The sequence below is a fragment of the Haemorhous mexicanus genome, chromosome 6 (genome assembly GCF_027477595.1).
Source record: "Haemorhous mexicanus isolate bHaeMex1 chromosome 6, bHaeMex1.pri, whole genome shotgun sequence".
Classification (NCBI taxonomy): domain Eukaryota; kingdom Metazoa; phylum Chordata; class Aves; order Passeriformes; family Fringillidae; genus Haemorhous; species Haemorhous mexicanus.
The window spans coordinates 51,091,832-51,107,791 of record NC_082346.1 but is presented as its reverse complement, the minus strand read 5'-3'; the positions used below and the strand labels follow the sequence as shown (position 1 = coordinate 51,107,791).

General features: G+C 36.4%; 1 protein-coding gene across 8 annotated transcripts in view; it reads right to left on the bottom strand.

Annotated features, from left to right (window-relative positions):
• The window catches only part of PPP4R4 (protein phosphatase 4 regulatory subunit 4), a 59,150-nt gene that overhangs the window by 30,057 nt on the left and 13,133 nt on the right, over nt 1–15,960 (bottom strand). For 5 of the 8 annotated variants that reach the window (XR_009487015.1, XM_059850217.1, XM_059850218.1 and 2 more), the window contains exon 3: nt 6,334–6,436. Coding sequence is in view for 5 of the 8 variants with exons in the window: in XM_059850217.1 (XP_059706200.1) it covers nt 6,334–6,436 (103 nt within the window). In the remaining 3 variants the exon portion in view is untranslated. Of the gene's footprint in view, nt 1–1,785; nt 1,884–6,333; nt 6,437–6,951; nt 6,979–15,960 lie in introns of those variants that run through there. The other 3 variants (XR_009487016.1, XM_059850220.1, XM_059850221.1) reach the window with 2 other exon arrangements.

Sequence of the window (15,960 nt, the reverse complement as noted above, 5' to 3'; positions counted from 1 at the left end):
TTCATCCCTTGACTAACATGGAATGCAAATGAAAAGTACATATATACAGTCTTAAGAATAAAGCAGGATACACTAGAATATTTAGCTAGCTAACTAAACATTTGTATTTCTGAGCTCTGACACACAAGAATGTCATGAATTAGGCTGTCTTTAAAATCATCCACTCAAAAGTTAAGCAAAGTTAATATGTTGAAGTGAAATGAAATATCACCATTTTTTTAAATTTAAAAACAGGCAATTTAAATTTTAAATTTCAGATTTATGCAGGATGCAATCTTTGACAAAGCATTCATTGTAAGTATTAGTAACTGTAAACATCTGTCAACTAAGTGAACATTCTATTTGTTTACTTTTCTAAGTGTGTCTTTCTATTTCCTGAGAAAATAAAAAGTTCATTATTCTACTACTAAAGCATTACACTCATTTTACAAATTACTCCAAATCCAGTAGGAATCTAAAGCCCATACTTCCTACTTAGCACTTTATGTATGTGGTTTTGTTTCTTTTTTAAACTGCTTGATATGAACAGTGTTTTGTCAGATCACTCACCAAAAATCAAACATAAGCCAAGATTAATTGAAAATAAAAATAAGCCCGGATCAGATTAAAAAAATATATTAGTTTTGCAGCTAAGTGCATAGTTGCTTAGGGATTGTACTCTTCACTGGGTTACAAACTGTCTGCATGGCTGGGTCCTGAGTGTTGGTGAATGGAATTACATCCAGCTGGCAGCCAGTCACAAGTGGGGATCCCTGGGGCTCAGTGCTGGGGCCAGTCCTGTTTAATCTCTTAATTAATATCCAGGCCAAGGCCAGTGGTTTGGGGTTCGACAAAGGCAAGCACTGGGTCCTACACCTGGGTCACACAAACCCCTGCAGTGCTACAGGCTGGGGACAGAGTGGCTGGAGAGTGGCTTTCCTCACTGAAAGGGTGGTCAGGCACTGGAACTGGCTGCCAGGGACGTGGTGGAGCCACTTCCACCATTCCTGGAAGTGTTCAAAAGGCACCTGGATATGGAACTCAGGGACATGGAGAAAATGGTGCTGCTGGGTAAGCAACTGGACTCGATAATCTTAGGGTTTTTCCAGATTAACGATTCTATGACTCTAAGCATTGCATATCAGAGGAATTTTGCTGAGAAAATAGTTTGTAGAGAACATCTGAGAAATTACTATTTGACTTGGCATAAAACAAGTTCTCATTCTACAAATGTCAAACCATTTGTACATACAACTGTACAATTATCAACTTATTTCAAGGAGAAAAACAACTTATCTCTCAAGACCTGTCCCAGTTTACAACCATGTTTCTTTCTAAAAGGATTCTCTGTCTTCTTGCTCCCACAAATGAAAAAAAGAAACAGCACTGTGCTGCTTTCCATCAAAGTATTTGCATTCAACATCCATGGAATCGCCTTCTTCTTATTTCCACAGACTCCATCCTTGTTCCACCACTGCTCTTACAGCCACAGCCAAGAAAGAATAAGGACACCTACCAGTTTTGTATTTTGAATATTTTTAGGATCAGAATACATGTCCATTCTTTGCTGGGATTCTGGCTTAACACTTATTCAAAAAAAACACCACCAAGAGAACCAAGAGAACTATCCACACACTGTAGATGCTAACACAGCAGTGCAGACCAGAAAATTATGGAGCAGTGCCAGATTAACAGTTGGACTTGATGAACTTAAAGATCTTTTCCAACCTAAATAATTCTGTGATTCTATGAATTCAGTTTTCCGTACATATTTACTTTGTACGCAATACAAACAGGGTTACTTACCAACAAACAAAGTTCCCAAATAGTCTCCTCCACTGATCCACATAACTCTGGATAGTCATGTGTGAGAACACATTCTCTGGATGTGCCTCCTCATGGACCTCGGGAGACATTGAAATATAAATTTCTAGACTGCTTACACACCTGCCTGCACTGATGTTTACACTCAGAACTGTACAGTTCTGCATTTGGAAAAGTATGGGTCTCCTCTTTCCATTTCCACACAACCCAAGCTGAGTAACTTAAATTTACTTAATATTAATTTATTTACTTAGAAAATAATGTATTTTTCTATGCATGGATACTCCACAAATTTTCACTCCAGACTAAAAAAGCTCTCCCTGTCTATCTCGTTCAGACAAGCATTAAGTATTTAATGGAATTTAAGGGTATAAACATGTTCTTAACTATTCTAATGTCTACAAGTTAAACTGAGGCCTCAAAACCTAAAATTTAGAAAGCCTAGTTTATTCCACTAATTGGAAAAACAAAAATTAATCTCTGGTTTAAATGCACGTTTTGTCCTGCAACAACAGAATTCTCTTGAAAGAATGCTGCAAGCAGAAATATAGTTAAATCATTTTAGTAATTGCATTGGTATGATAGAAATTTTAGACTAAAAGACTAAGAGACACAGAAATAATGGAGATTACAGAAGCTGAAGGAAATAATAATGGACCTTAAAATTAATGTACAGTATAAGGAAGGAGAAAAATTACCCCACCTTTTCTTAAACTATAAAATCAGCTACAGAAAAGAAAAGCTTTCAAGAGGGGGCTGATATATTAGGAAAATAAGTAACTCTGAGAATGAATTTGGAACTAATGAGACAACACTGAATAAAGCTTGATATATACACAACAACAAGAATAATCATAGTTTGCTGCAATCACAGCATTTGGAAAAATGTCTTATTAGTCATTCAGAGGGACACCTGCAATCTCCTTCCATCACTTTTGGTTGCAGAGCTCAAAGATGGAAAGCAGGAAAAATACTATTAACATCATTTGAAAAGAGCCATTTTGTGCACAAAGAGAGAAATGCTTGTAACAATGTCTAAGCTTTCCCTAAATCTGCATTTCAATGACTTCCAAGGTTCATGAGGAGGTGCATGCAGAAATCCAGAGTGGGCTTCTCTATGCAGAAGAATACATACAAGGATGCAACTTCATTTTAACAGCAGAATTTTAAAAGAAAACTTCCTAATCTCATTCCTACATTAACATCTAAATTCTATACTTATGTTTGTTTAAATAGCATAACCAAAATGCTGACACTTAATTCAATAATTACTTATGCATGTATGTCACATTTATTGATGTATTGATTTTACTCATCTCAGATCTAAAACACATGTTAAACATATAGTGTCTTTGACACAATTTTCATTTAACTAGATTTCACAGAATGATAAGCAATTTGCATACACCCATTTCTATATTTCTAGAAATAACCAGGTTTATCAATTTTTCAAAAATGAAATAGAAATTTGCAATGTATTGAGACTGAATATTCCTTGTATTTATTTCTTTCTTCATCTGCTTTACCCTCAGCTCTAATAAAAACATTAATTTTGCTTTGCGTGTCTGCAAGTATGCTAAATAAGTACACTGGTTTCCTTATGCAATTATATGGTAACAATACCTTCAAAGAAACGGCCCTCTGAAACTACTACACAATTCATTTTTCATGTGCCAATTTGATTTCACAAATGATTACTCCCAAGCTAAAGAAGTAGAACCAAGTGCAGTAATTTAAATCAGTTAATTTCCCTGCAATGGCAGATTACATTTGCAAGACTCTAAGCGCAGTGGAGTTCAATTATGCTTTTAGAGACTATAAAAGTTTCCATATAATGGTCAGGATGATTCCTCCAATAAAAAACAAGGTTAAGAAAAAAATAATAGGTCAAATTAATGATGTCAAACACTGTTTTGCAGTTAAAAGTGCAGTGCACATGGTTACAACATCACTTTACTTCTACTACAGATAAATAATGTTAGATAACAGAACACCCTTGAAGGACTGGCTTTATAAGAGCAATGCCACAGAAAGAAACTTAATTCATATACATTCCACAAAATTCCAGTTTATAAAGCTTAAACTTTAAAGGAACTCTTGGATTTAGACTGATCTCATTACATTTTACTTTTCTACCTCTGTCTGGAGCCCATTAGCTTAGGTTTCACTTAATTTATCATCTAGGAAGACATCCAGTTTGGGTTTAAATGATACTGTAAGATGAAATCCACACTCATTTTCTCAGTAATTTGCTCAAAGACTGACTGCATTTATTATTAAAGTTGTGTGCTTCATTTCAATTATTTCTATCTTCAATTCCTAATGCTTCTTTCTTCATATACTGTTTTCAGTTGAATGTCATCAATATTATACAGGAAGATACTTTTACAAAGTAACTAAGTACAGCCTGATCAAATATCACACTGAGATCCAACTCCCACTGTACAAATACTTTCCTATTCATTATCATACTTCCAAATATTTTCTTCATCCCTAAATAAAAAACTTAAAATAGAATCAAAAACTGTATTTCCATATTAGACCTTTTACTGAAGACAGGCCAAGACCACCACTTCTGTACAGCCTGAAAAACAAAGGTGGAAAATCTCTAGTGTTTCTTATTCCTCCTTAATTTTAGGAAGAATTCTGCTCTCAAAGTAGAAAACCAGAGGAAAAAAATTAATTCAGTATGGTAAGCATAAAAAAACCAAATCAACTTTTCTTGAAGCCAGCAGGTTGGTTTAGAAAGACTGCATTACATATGTCAGATTAATTGGTCGTTGTAACTGCAGATATTTGGTGCAAGTTGAAGGGTTACCAATTACTTTGCAACTTCAAGTCATTCTTCTCATAGCACTTTTACACTCATACATATTTCAGCAAAATGCCTGTTGACCTGCATCTTATAATGCAGAATGCAACCAGAAGCACTTTAATGTTTTCTAAACCATCTGTCAGTCCGTACCAGTCCTTAGTCCTGAGAAGAGCTATTTCTTGACCATTTGCTGAATCTAAATAATCAGATAAAAGTTGAAACAGCTCCTTTTAAGAAACAGAAGGATCCTGAGATCAGGACAGGACGTTTCAGGACATAAGATGAAGTTGAGAGGTAATATCTGTCATTCACAGAATGCTTGAAGGCTGGAAGGGTCTTCCGGAGGGCATTTTGTCCAATCCCTCTGCTCAAGCAGGGCCAGGTACAGCTGAGACATGCCCAGACTGCCTTTGAATACCTCCAAGGAGGAAGACAATAACATCTCTAAGCAACTTGTGCCACTGCTCAGTCACCCTCACAGTGAAAAAGTGATTCCTGATGTTCAGAAGAAAGCTCCTGTGTTTCTGTTTGTGCGCATTGCAACAACAGTTGCAGTTCTGTCACTGGGTACCATGGCAAAGAGCCTCTCTCTGTCTTTGCTCTGTCAGGTATTTGTATACATTGACAAGGCCCTCTCCAACCCTCTTCTTCTGCAGGGGTCCTAGGGGTCATTAGCATTATTAAGTTTTGCATTTGCATTTGTGATTTAGTTTGTACTTATTTGGCCAAGGCTGCTCCTAAAACCACACCTTAAATGAACTTGTACATTTCTCCTGGGCAAGGGTACATATCTGGGACAGAGTGGAAATATAGAGACAGTTATCTTCTTCACAATCACATAATCATGGAATAGGTTGGGTTGGAAGGGACCTTTAAAATTCAGCTAGTCCACCCCCATAGCAATGAGCAGGGACACCTTCCACTAGACCAGGCTGCTCAGAGTCCCATCCAGTCTGACCTTGAACATTTCCAGGGATGGGGCATCCACAACTTCTCTGGGCAATCTGTTCCAGTGCTTTATCATCCTCATGTCAAAGAATTTCTTCCTTATATCTAGTCTGAATCTATCCTTCTTCAATTTAACCCCATTGCCCCTGTCATACCTCAAAAGGCACTGCCAAAAAGTTTGTCCTCATCTTTTTATAAGCCCCTTTTTAAGAACTGAGAAGTCAAAATAAGATGTACCCAGAGCCTTCCCATCTCGAGGTTAAACAACCCAAATATCCCTAACATAAAATTACTGTACAACATTACATGGTCAGCATGCATTTATCACAACTAGCAGTGACTTACTAAAAATATGGAGGGCAGAACGTGAAATTGCACAGACAGCTAAAAGCAAACTATACTCTTCTGGACAGCACTATAAAGATCTTAACGTTTAGATGAAAGAAGATTCAGAACATCAGAATCAACCATTATGACTGGATAGTCCTCAAAAAAAATTCTCAAAAAAGCTGTCAAAACACTGGTAAATCTTTTAGAACATTTAAGTAGTAGTAATTCTGCTTTTTTTTTCCCTGTTGCAGCAATTTTAAAAAAACTATAATACCTGTAATACTTTGTAAGTTCAGTGAATTAATGTGGAAGACCTACTGGACATACACCTCCTAGAGACTGAGTTTGCAACAAAAGTGAGATTTTTTTTTTTCCTTTGTTAAAGTAATTTAACAGGCAGAAAAAGATACATTCAAACCTCAACATACAAAACTTACTCTGATTTTTGGTAGAACCCGACGAAGAGTTTCTGCAGGATTCTGTCGCATAAGGACTGGAAGATTTGCCACCACACTTGTTCCTTGGATATCCTGACCAGAACTTACAAAAACATAAACATACAATACATTACTCACTATGATGATTACAAGCTCATGGCTTTCATTAGAAAACAAAACAAAATCAAGAAGAAGAAACCTACACTGCTCAGGTTTTTCATGCAAGCAGAGGCATTACTTTTTTTTATAATATGCGGTAAAAGACCACATTTTAAAATATCAACCTATCAAGCTATTATATATCATTTCCTACATGGAATGTTTTAATTTTTAGTGTAGCTTTGCATAAAAAAATGAAACTTTTGAAAGATCTTTTCAAACCAGGTGATCAAGGCAGTGGTTTCATGGAATCTTTTGCCTTATGGCAATACAAGGGATAAACCATAGGAAGGGGGCAAATAGAAGATATACATGAAAATAACACACACTGTACAGAATTTTACAGAAATCTACCATTATTTCCTTTTTGTAGGGAAAGCAGTCAGCCATATAGTCATATGCACACAAACATGATTAAAAAAGGATGTAAAAAACTTGGTTAAGTTACAGATCTTGTACCTTTCTCCTCATTCTGTCTCTCTCAATGGTATCCCACAACTGAAAAAGGAAAAAAAAAGGAAGCAAAACAAAAAAAAAAAAAAAAAAACAAAAAAACAGGATGGGAAGGAAATGGTAGGCAGCAATGAAAAAAAGTATGAGGTGAAAAGAAAAATTACTCAAATAGATCAACTCCTAGAATAGAATCAGAAAGCAAGAGGGTCTGGATGCCAAAATTAAAACTAAACATCAACACATCCTTTTCCTTTGGCAAGGCATGCATATCTTTGTGTTATTCAGGAGTAATGCAAAAAGCCAAGGTAACTTGGAGAAGCTATTTAATTGAAATTTTATTCATTTTGTATCAAGATGGAGGAAACCCTAACTGCTAAAAAAATGCAAAGAAAATGCTACCTTTATCCTTCAAAACGTAAAGAAAAGGGAAGCATTTCCCTTTAAACCAGAAATTCTTAGTATCTGGCCTACTGCCAATTAAGAAAGTGAAGCAGGAGGCATTTCAACACCTACACAGTCTGTAATTTTCCAACTGCAGAAGATTTCTCTTCTATTTCTACCAAATGAGCTGCATCAGATTTTCTTTAAATATCGAAGACTCCAGAATTGTAGTGAATTATTGCTGAATGCTCAGATGTACACATTTTTGTACTAATAAACAAAATAAAATAAATGCAAAATCTTTTCTTCAGAGTCACAATAAGCTCAGTGTTTTGAAGGCACTATTCCTTTATTAACACTGCTAACTATAGAAGAACACAACAGAGCCCTATACTTAGGAGCAATTTAGCTCAGCCTCTTTTGTGCTAGCAACATCCACATACCATTTAAATATAAAACTTCAGGACTCATCTTCTGAGTTCATCCTATAGGAGATCCCAGTGACTTAGCAATGATGGGAATCCTCATGCAGGGAGGGAAGCTCTCGGGCCCCAATGCTCCTGCCCAAATACTTCCTCTGCAACAGCAGCTGCTGTTGTACCAGACCTGGCCCAACTGTAAGACCCATTGTAAAGCACTTTTCAAACACCTCAAGCACAAGCACAGCGCTAAGCTTCACCTTCTAACCCCTGCATTTGCTTTTGCTTGTTTCTTTTACCATCACAAAATTAAGTCCACATAATAATTGTGATGTCTTGAGACTGAAGCAAATCCTCCTAGAAATCATTTACAAACACTTGAAGGACAGAAACGTGCCTGCGAGTAGTCAGCCTGGATTTGTGAAGGGGAAATCAATCCTGACCAGCCAAGTTGACAACATGTGACTGGCTGAGATGGTGGAAGTTCTTTAATTTATTTTAGCAAGGCTGTTGACATTGTCTACCCTCATATCCCCATAGATAAACTGATGAAGTACAAGCTGGACAAACGCAAAGTGATGTGGACTGAAAACTGAGTGAACTATTGAGCTTAAAGGGCTGTGATTAGTGGCAAGGAAGCCAGCCACAGGTGGTTCACCTCATGGTTTACCTTACTGGGGGGCAGTAAGGTTTTCATTCATGACCTGGGTGACGGGACAGAGTGCACCCTCAGTATGCAGATGACACAAAACCAGAAGGAGGTGTTGACAGACCAGAAGATTCTGCTGACTCAAGAAGCTGGAGAAACAAACAACAGGGATCTTACGGAGTCCAGAAGCAGGAAATGCAAGTTCTGTAGCTGTGGCAGAACAGCCCCGTGCACCAGGAGAGGCTGGGGGCCAGCCAACTGGGAAACAGCCTGGCAGGAAAGGACCTGGAGGTCCCAGTGGACACAAAACTGACCTGGAGGGAAAGGTAGTGGACAGCATCCTGGGCTGCACTCAACAGCATCACCAGCAGCTCAAGGAACATGATTATCCTTCTCCATTCAACACAAGAATCTCAGACAGGCGGCGGCGAGTTCACCGCAATATTTGTGCAGAAGCTTAGACAAAAAGGATTTTTAATCTTGAGAAGAGAAAGCTTGGAGGCCCTATTTGACATGTATAAACTCTGATGTGAGACAGTAAAGAAGACAGAGGCAGATTCTTCCCAGCAGTGCCCAGTGATAAGATGCAAAACAATGGGAACAAATTCAATATACAGGAAATTCCACTTAAACCTTAAAAAACCCACAAATTCTTCTATGTCAGAGTATTCAAATATTGGAAAGAGTTGCCCACACAGGTGGTGCAGTCTCCATCCATAGGATTCAAAATCCTGCATTCAGGACAAGACTGAATATACTGCTCTAATTGACACTACTTTGAGCAGGAAGCTGATCTCCAGAGATCCCTTCCCACTATACTATGATTTTATTCAAGGTACGTGTTGCCAATTTTGCACACTTTCATGAAGCTCAAGGAAGACAATAAGATTCCTTATATTAATTTTTAAAGCCTTTTTAAAAACAGATTCTAAAAAGTAAGAACAAAGAAAATTTTAAGAGTCCCTGGGTACTGAATTAGAAACATTTTTTCTGGAAATGGATGGAAGGACTATAACTCCTTCTGCAGCATGAAGAATGAAGATTAGTCACTGAATGTACTGCAAGACAATATTACCACAAAGGATTTTGAAAAAGAAAAGGCAGATTTACATTTCTCTCTCCTTCATTCACAGCAGCCTACAAAACACGATGGCAGCAGCAGAATACAGTACTGTAAAGAAGACTGAGGTACAATGTTTACCCAAGCTCTGACTGAAGCTCTGTTTGTGTAAAGGCTTTTCTTTCACACTGTGGCTAACTGCAGCAGTTTGGCAAAAATGATTTGTTAAATAGCCATTGTTGAATCAACCACTCAAGTCTGTGTTCTGTGTAAACAGAAGTTCTGATGAGTGGCTGCAGGGAAATACAGTGTTAACTCAACAGCCCTTAAGTGACATTATTTTCAGTGCAAGATTCTGTAACATTCTATGTTGGTCCAAATCTGAATTTTTTGAAGACAGAAGAAAAAAAATAGCAACTTCAATGAGTGAGGGATTAGAACTCCACAATTAAAAAAAAAAGATTAAAGTATTCAGTAACTAACTGGGTAATACGAAAATGAAATTCACAAACACTCAAATTTGAAAATGGGTGTCCATAGTTGTGGGAATCTTTGGACACATTCATAACTCATCTGGACAATGTCTTGAGCAACGTGATCTAACATCAAATGGCATCAGACTTGGAAGTTGGCTCTGCTTTAACCAGGGCATTGGACCAAATGACTTCCAGGGGTCCCCAATCACCTAAACTATTCTGTGACTGGGATTCATAAATCCTAGACTTAATTTCCTATTTGTATAAAAGCTCAGGATCTGACAGGATTTAGCCTTTTCAGAATTATTCCATTTCAATTCTCCCTCCAGGATTTCTGTTTTCCTATACAATCTAAACTTGCCAAAGCAAACTAGAAAACAAGATAAATATTTCTGTCAATAAAATAAAAGTGTGTGGTTCATAAGACTTCCTTTGAGAATCATCTTTAGTTTATTTTGAAAAATCTACATGGTCTACATATTAAATAAGAAGAAACTAATCTGATTTTAGTATATATCTGAAATTACACCACTACATGTGAAACTTCTGCTGTAATTAAAGTAAGAACTGAAACCCAAGATTTAGCTGCATAGTAGTTCTGTATTCATAGCAACCTTGTTTACCAGGACAGGTTTGGTCAACTGAAGTCTCTTATTTTTGTTTCCTTGCTGAATATCTGTCAAAGAGAGAAATGAGAATTTCTAACTCATACAGATATCCCTTTCTGTTCCTGAATCAAACCAAATACATTATAATGACACAATAATTTCTTTCTTCCTAATACCATCAGATCTATAAGTTTATACATTAACTATTATGAGTAAACATTGAGCTTTTCTTCCTTGAATTAAAAGTTTCAAGAATGTAAGTGTCTCTAAGGAACACATTTTTCCTCTCAAATATTACCTCAATATCAACATTACAATCTCCTAGAAGATAAATGTTTCCTCTTCCTTAGAGGACTTATAACACATATTGCATTTTGTATGGTTTCTGAGTAGAATTTGTTTTGGCAGTTTTTATTTTGAGTTTGAATGTGAAAAGTAAAGCCAGTCTTTTTACTTCAAGATCAAGATAATGCCATTTCCCATTCCTAGGTGATAGAGCAAACGTGAACTACGAGCTGGTATTATATTTCATTCTGCCAGTCCTCATTCACTGACCCAGAACTTAGAATTTTCACATTCAACAAGATTTGTCATGTTCACATCATGCATTATGTGCTATAAGAAGTCTTCTGAAAAAGTACTGTAATTTTTCTAAACTGAAAATGAAAAAAAAATTACAGATGCTAACTGAATTCTAGAAGGGTAAATTACTTCTGTTGACCTAAATTTCTCTTATAGTCTAATTTAGACACAGGATATCTTTTCATTCTCCAGTCTTATTTTTTCTATCAGTATACTTCATTCACACAGAAAGGAAAACTGTAAATGACCAAAAAAGTACTAAAATCTACTTAAGAGTCTTCTTCAGTTTGTGGGTCTTACCTGTATGAAGCATTATAAACAACAGATCACAAAGCTTGCACTTAATTAGTGTATGTATTTCTATCATGCCTTCTCAGCCTTTCTGACCATAGCATATTCCATCTGGAATCAATTTCATACTTCTTTTTTCATAGCAACTCTAATCTGACAGTCATAGAAGCTGATGAGAATTTCTAAAAAAAAAAGAAAGCTGTAGCTGTACATTTCAACCTCTCCTTTCTAAACTGACTCACAGGTCTAAAAAAATTGTTTACTTTTTCAAGATTTATTGACAGCTCTAACAGAAGCTGCCACTTCACCTAAACCCTTGCTATGAGTCTCTTCAATCATTTAAAAACAAATTATGCTATGCTAAATTCACTTGCAATTCCTCTGCATGCTATTAAGAAAAGCACATTAAAGGTTAGGAAAGCAACTGTTAACTGGTTTCTGCCTATATCTGCTTGGCTTCATAAAAAAGACCTTTCTGCATATGCAAGAGTTGAAGACAATGGTAAAAACCTGAATAACCCTAGCCTTTTGGAATTAAAGAACTTCTTTCCACTCTGTCAAAAAATTCAAACTTTTTAGAATAGGCTTATAATCCTCATAACAAAACCCTACTAACAGTAGAACACAGACAAATGGTAAACAAAACATACTTTGTACAAGAGTTAACCAGCCTTTTTCAAAATCACAGGGACTGGATCAAAAGAAAATGCAAATGTAAAAGAACCACAGAGACACTAAAAAAAACCTGAGTACAGAATGAAAGTACAGGGTATTAGTACAGTGACTGAATGAAAAGCCACAAGAAAATAAAAATAAAAAAGGGTAAAGAGAGTTTGAAGGTTTTGATCTTCCTCATATGCAAGAAAACCATAACTAGATATCTTAGATATACTTTATATAGATATCTATATATTGTAAGTAGATAGGCATCATATCTAATAATACAAGCTAAGCTTATGTTTTAAACTGAAAAATGTAGGAGTCAAAATTTGAGCACTGAAAAATATACCTAAAATTTTAGAAACAATTTGAGGTTTTAGCTATAGAAGCAGCTTTATTCCCAGCCAAGGAACTCTAACTGTGGGCTCAGAATGACTTTCAACAGTTCATATTAAATTTCTATCAAATTACTGCTGTTATACTCAAAGGGCCTGATGACTCAAAAGCAAAAAATAATTAGGAAATGAACATGAGCAGTGAACTTACTCCATATAAGAGCTAGATTTTAGACAAGTTAGAAGTGGAAAGCTTTGCTGGTTCACATTCTATTCGTTATTCAAAGAGTACACATAGCTTCAATACTCCTACTTTCAAGTAATTTGGACTCATATATTCAAGTACACTCATATTTTCAAGTATATTGGACAGCTACTTCAGACTGATGCAGTTCCATGCATCAGCAATACAGCCTCAAACAGCTGACTCTAGTGCTGCCTTCTCATGTATCAAAAGCAACCATAGATCGAAGGCAGCTTTCTGAGGCAAATACACAAATAACTAAAATCTGTTCCTGACTTATGTTCTGTCAAAAAAAAGTGTTTTACTTCCTTTATATTCACTTTGGAAAGCAGGATAAAAAATTCAGCGACTTAATTAAATAGAAGAGTTAGAGTCATGCCTCTCAAACAAACATAAGATTTGTTCCATGTTGGAGTGGACAATCAAACCAGGTAATACATTTAACATAATAAATTGAAGTAGTGACACAAATCTTTCAAATTTCCAGCTCTCTGACAGAATAATTTCAGACAGTAGATAAAAATGAGCATTACATATACAGCTAATTAACCTATATCTGCATTCTTTATAAAACCATTATCAGCACACCATCAGAATCCTCCTGCCTACCTGTGCTGGTTTGGCCTGGGGTAGAGTTAATTTTCTCTCCAGTTGCTGGTACAGGGCTGTGTTTTGGATTTGTGCTGAAGATAGGGTAGATAATAAAAAGATGTTTTTGTTATTGCTGAGCAGGGCTTACACAGAGCCAAGGCTTTTTCTGCTCCATGTTAGGGAGGAGACTGGGGGTGCATGGGAGACTGGGGGGAGACACAGCCAGGACAGGTTGTCCTGAAGGGACATTCCAGCCCATATGGGATATTCCAGCCCATATGGCATCATGGTCAGTACCTAAAGTGGGAGGGGAAAGGAGGAAGGAGGGGATATTTAGAATGAGGGTGTTTCACTTTCCAAGTGACCATTACACACGACAGGGCCATACTCTCCTGGAGCTGGCTGAACACCTGCCTGCCTGTGGGAAGCAGTGAATTTGCTTTGCTTTGCTTGTGTGCATGGCTTTTGCTTTCCCTATTAAATTGTTTTTATCTCAGCCCACAAGCTTTCCAGCTTTTACCCTTCTGATTCTCCCCCAATGAGTGAGTGGCTGCGTGGGGTTTGGCAGCTGTCCGGGGTTAATCCAAGACACTACTCAATTATGTTTAGGTAACTGTAGTAGTCCTAGTAACATTCCATATCTTCAAAATCACTACAATAATCTTAAATAGCCTTTTGCTACACTATTTTTTCCTCACATAGTCATATTAGCTTATTTCTAGTGATACAGTTATCCCAGAAAGAGTTTGATGTTCTGCAATGGAAAGAATAAACAAAAACATTTACCAGTAATTCCACCCACATTTACTAAAATTAGTCCAGAACCATCTCTGAAGAAAAGAATATCTCTTTCTTTTGAATGCATATCAAATATGCTCAGCTGCACAGATCCTTCACAGCATATATTCAGTGTTAAGCACCAGAATTTCTGGCTTATGTATTTACTATGTTGATATCAATATCATTCTATGGAAGAAAAAGTAACACAGAAGAAGAAAAATTATGTTAAAAAGCATCCATTGATAAATACTACTTGCATGCCACTCCCCTGCCCTCCTCCCTATGGGTTGTTTGCTACTGAAAAAGAACTGTAACTGATCACTGAAAGGTTTGGGACATTAAATTTTTAGCCCAAGCTCATGGTGCAGTATTAACACAATATATTATTTTCATGAAAAATACTTTTATTAGCTATGTGAAGAGGCATCCACGCAAATGGATACAGACTGGCAGAATTTACTGTAAACACAGCCCACAGTGCTGAAGCTATCAATGTTATTCTAGTGCATAAATAACTCCAAAGTTCTATACAACTTCCATTGGGCCAACACAGTCTTTACAGATGTCACAAAAACCATCTCAGTTGGTATTCACTGTGCAGTCTCCTGAAAATAATGAGCTTAAAGCAAACTCTCAGTCACAGCAACAAGAGTAAAGAAAATGAAAGTGAGAAAGGAGAAGGAATAACATTTGGGGAAAAATACTCACAACATCCTTTACCAAAAAGCAGGTAGAGTGAGTCATGAACATCTCAAATGACCTATCAAGTACTAAACTCTCTTTTTAACCCATTCTTTTTCAGCACATGGGTTTTACAGGTGTGGGTCATTATACCAAATAGACCCAAAAGCTGCCATGTTCCAATTGTTCATTTAAAAAGACCAAACCCAACTTCTTCACTTGATAAGGAAGATAAGACACTGAAAAAGTTTTTTACTTAATGCCCCCAGAATATGCAATAAATATGTAAGATACAAAGATCTGTATATCAATTTTATTGATCTCTCTACCCTCTAACACATCATTCTCAAATAGGTGGGACAGTTTAAGTGATCAAAGCCCAAGTGTATTTACCCATAGTAAGAGTTGATTTTTACATACCAGTATGCATCTAATGATTTATAACAAACTTATGGTGCAAGTATTTTCTTGCAATATAACAAGCGTGCACGGTTCAAAGGAATTTACAAGTAACCCTTAAAATGCACCTAAGTTTGCTTTACATGGTGATAAAAACAAGGAGAAATAGACATACTCTTGGGTTAAAACCTGCAGTAAATAATCAGGTTAATTTTAAGTATCTATAATTCTTTTCTCCATTGATTTAGTGAATATCAATTGCTGCAGTTGGAAAAAAACAAAAATAAAATTGAATCTTGCCCTGAATATAACTAACTATAGTCTAACTAACTTCTAGTTCCCAAAAAGACAGAGAAATAGGTGTCCTAGTCCTGAGCTTTGAAATGAAATTACATAAAAGGGATTACCTGTTTATAACAGAAAAAATTTGGTGCAAGCAGCAATCAGGCAATGACTCATGTTTTGCTATTTAATATGGACATAAATCCTCCCCCTCAAAAAGCTCAGTAACAATTTCAGCAGTGAAAATGGCATCTTTCCTGTTTCTTCATTTAAAGATAGGATTTTTATCTCCAATCCTGCCCAACAATGTAAGCAATATTATCATGCAAAAAAGTGCATTAAAGCAGATGCCTTTCACATTTCTCTTTTACATATGTTTATTCTGCTAGAAACAATACAATCAACCCCTATTTGCAACAAAAATACAATTAGCATGTTTAAAGCATTTTCCTTCTGTCCCTAGTTGAGCCTTCTCAATACATGCTTGGTAACAGAAGTTACCAAGCAATTTCACTAAGGAGGAGGAGAAAAAAAAGCCAGTATATACACTGAAGAAAATCTGACCACAAGCTGGTCA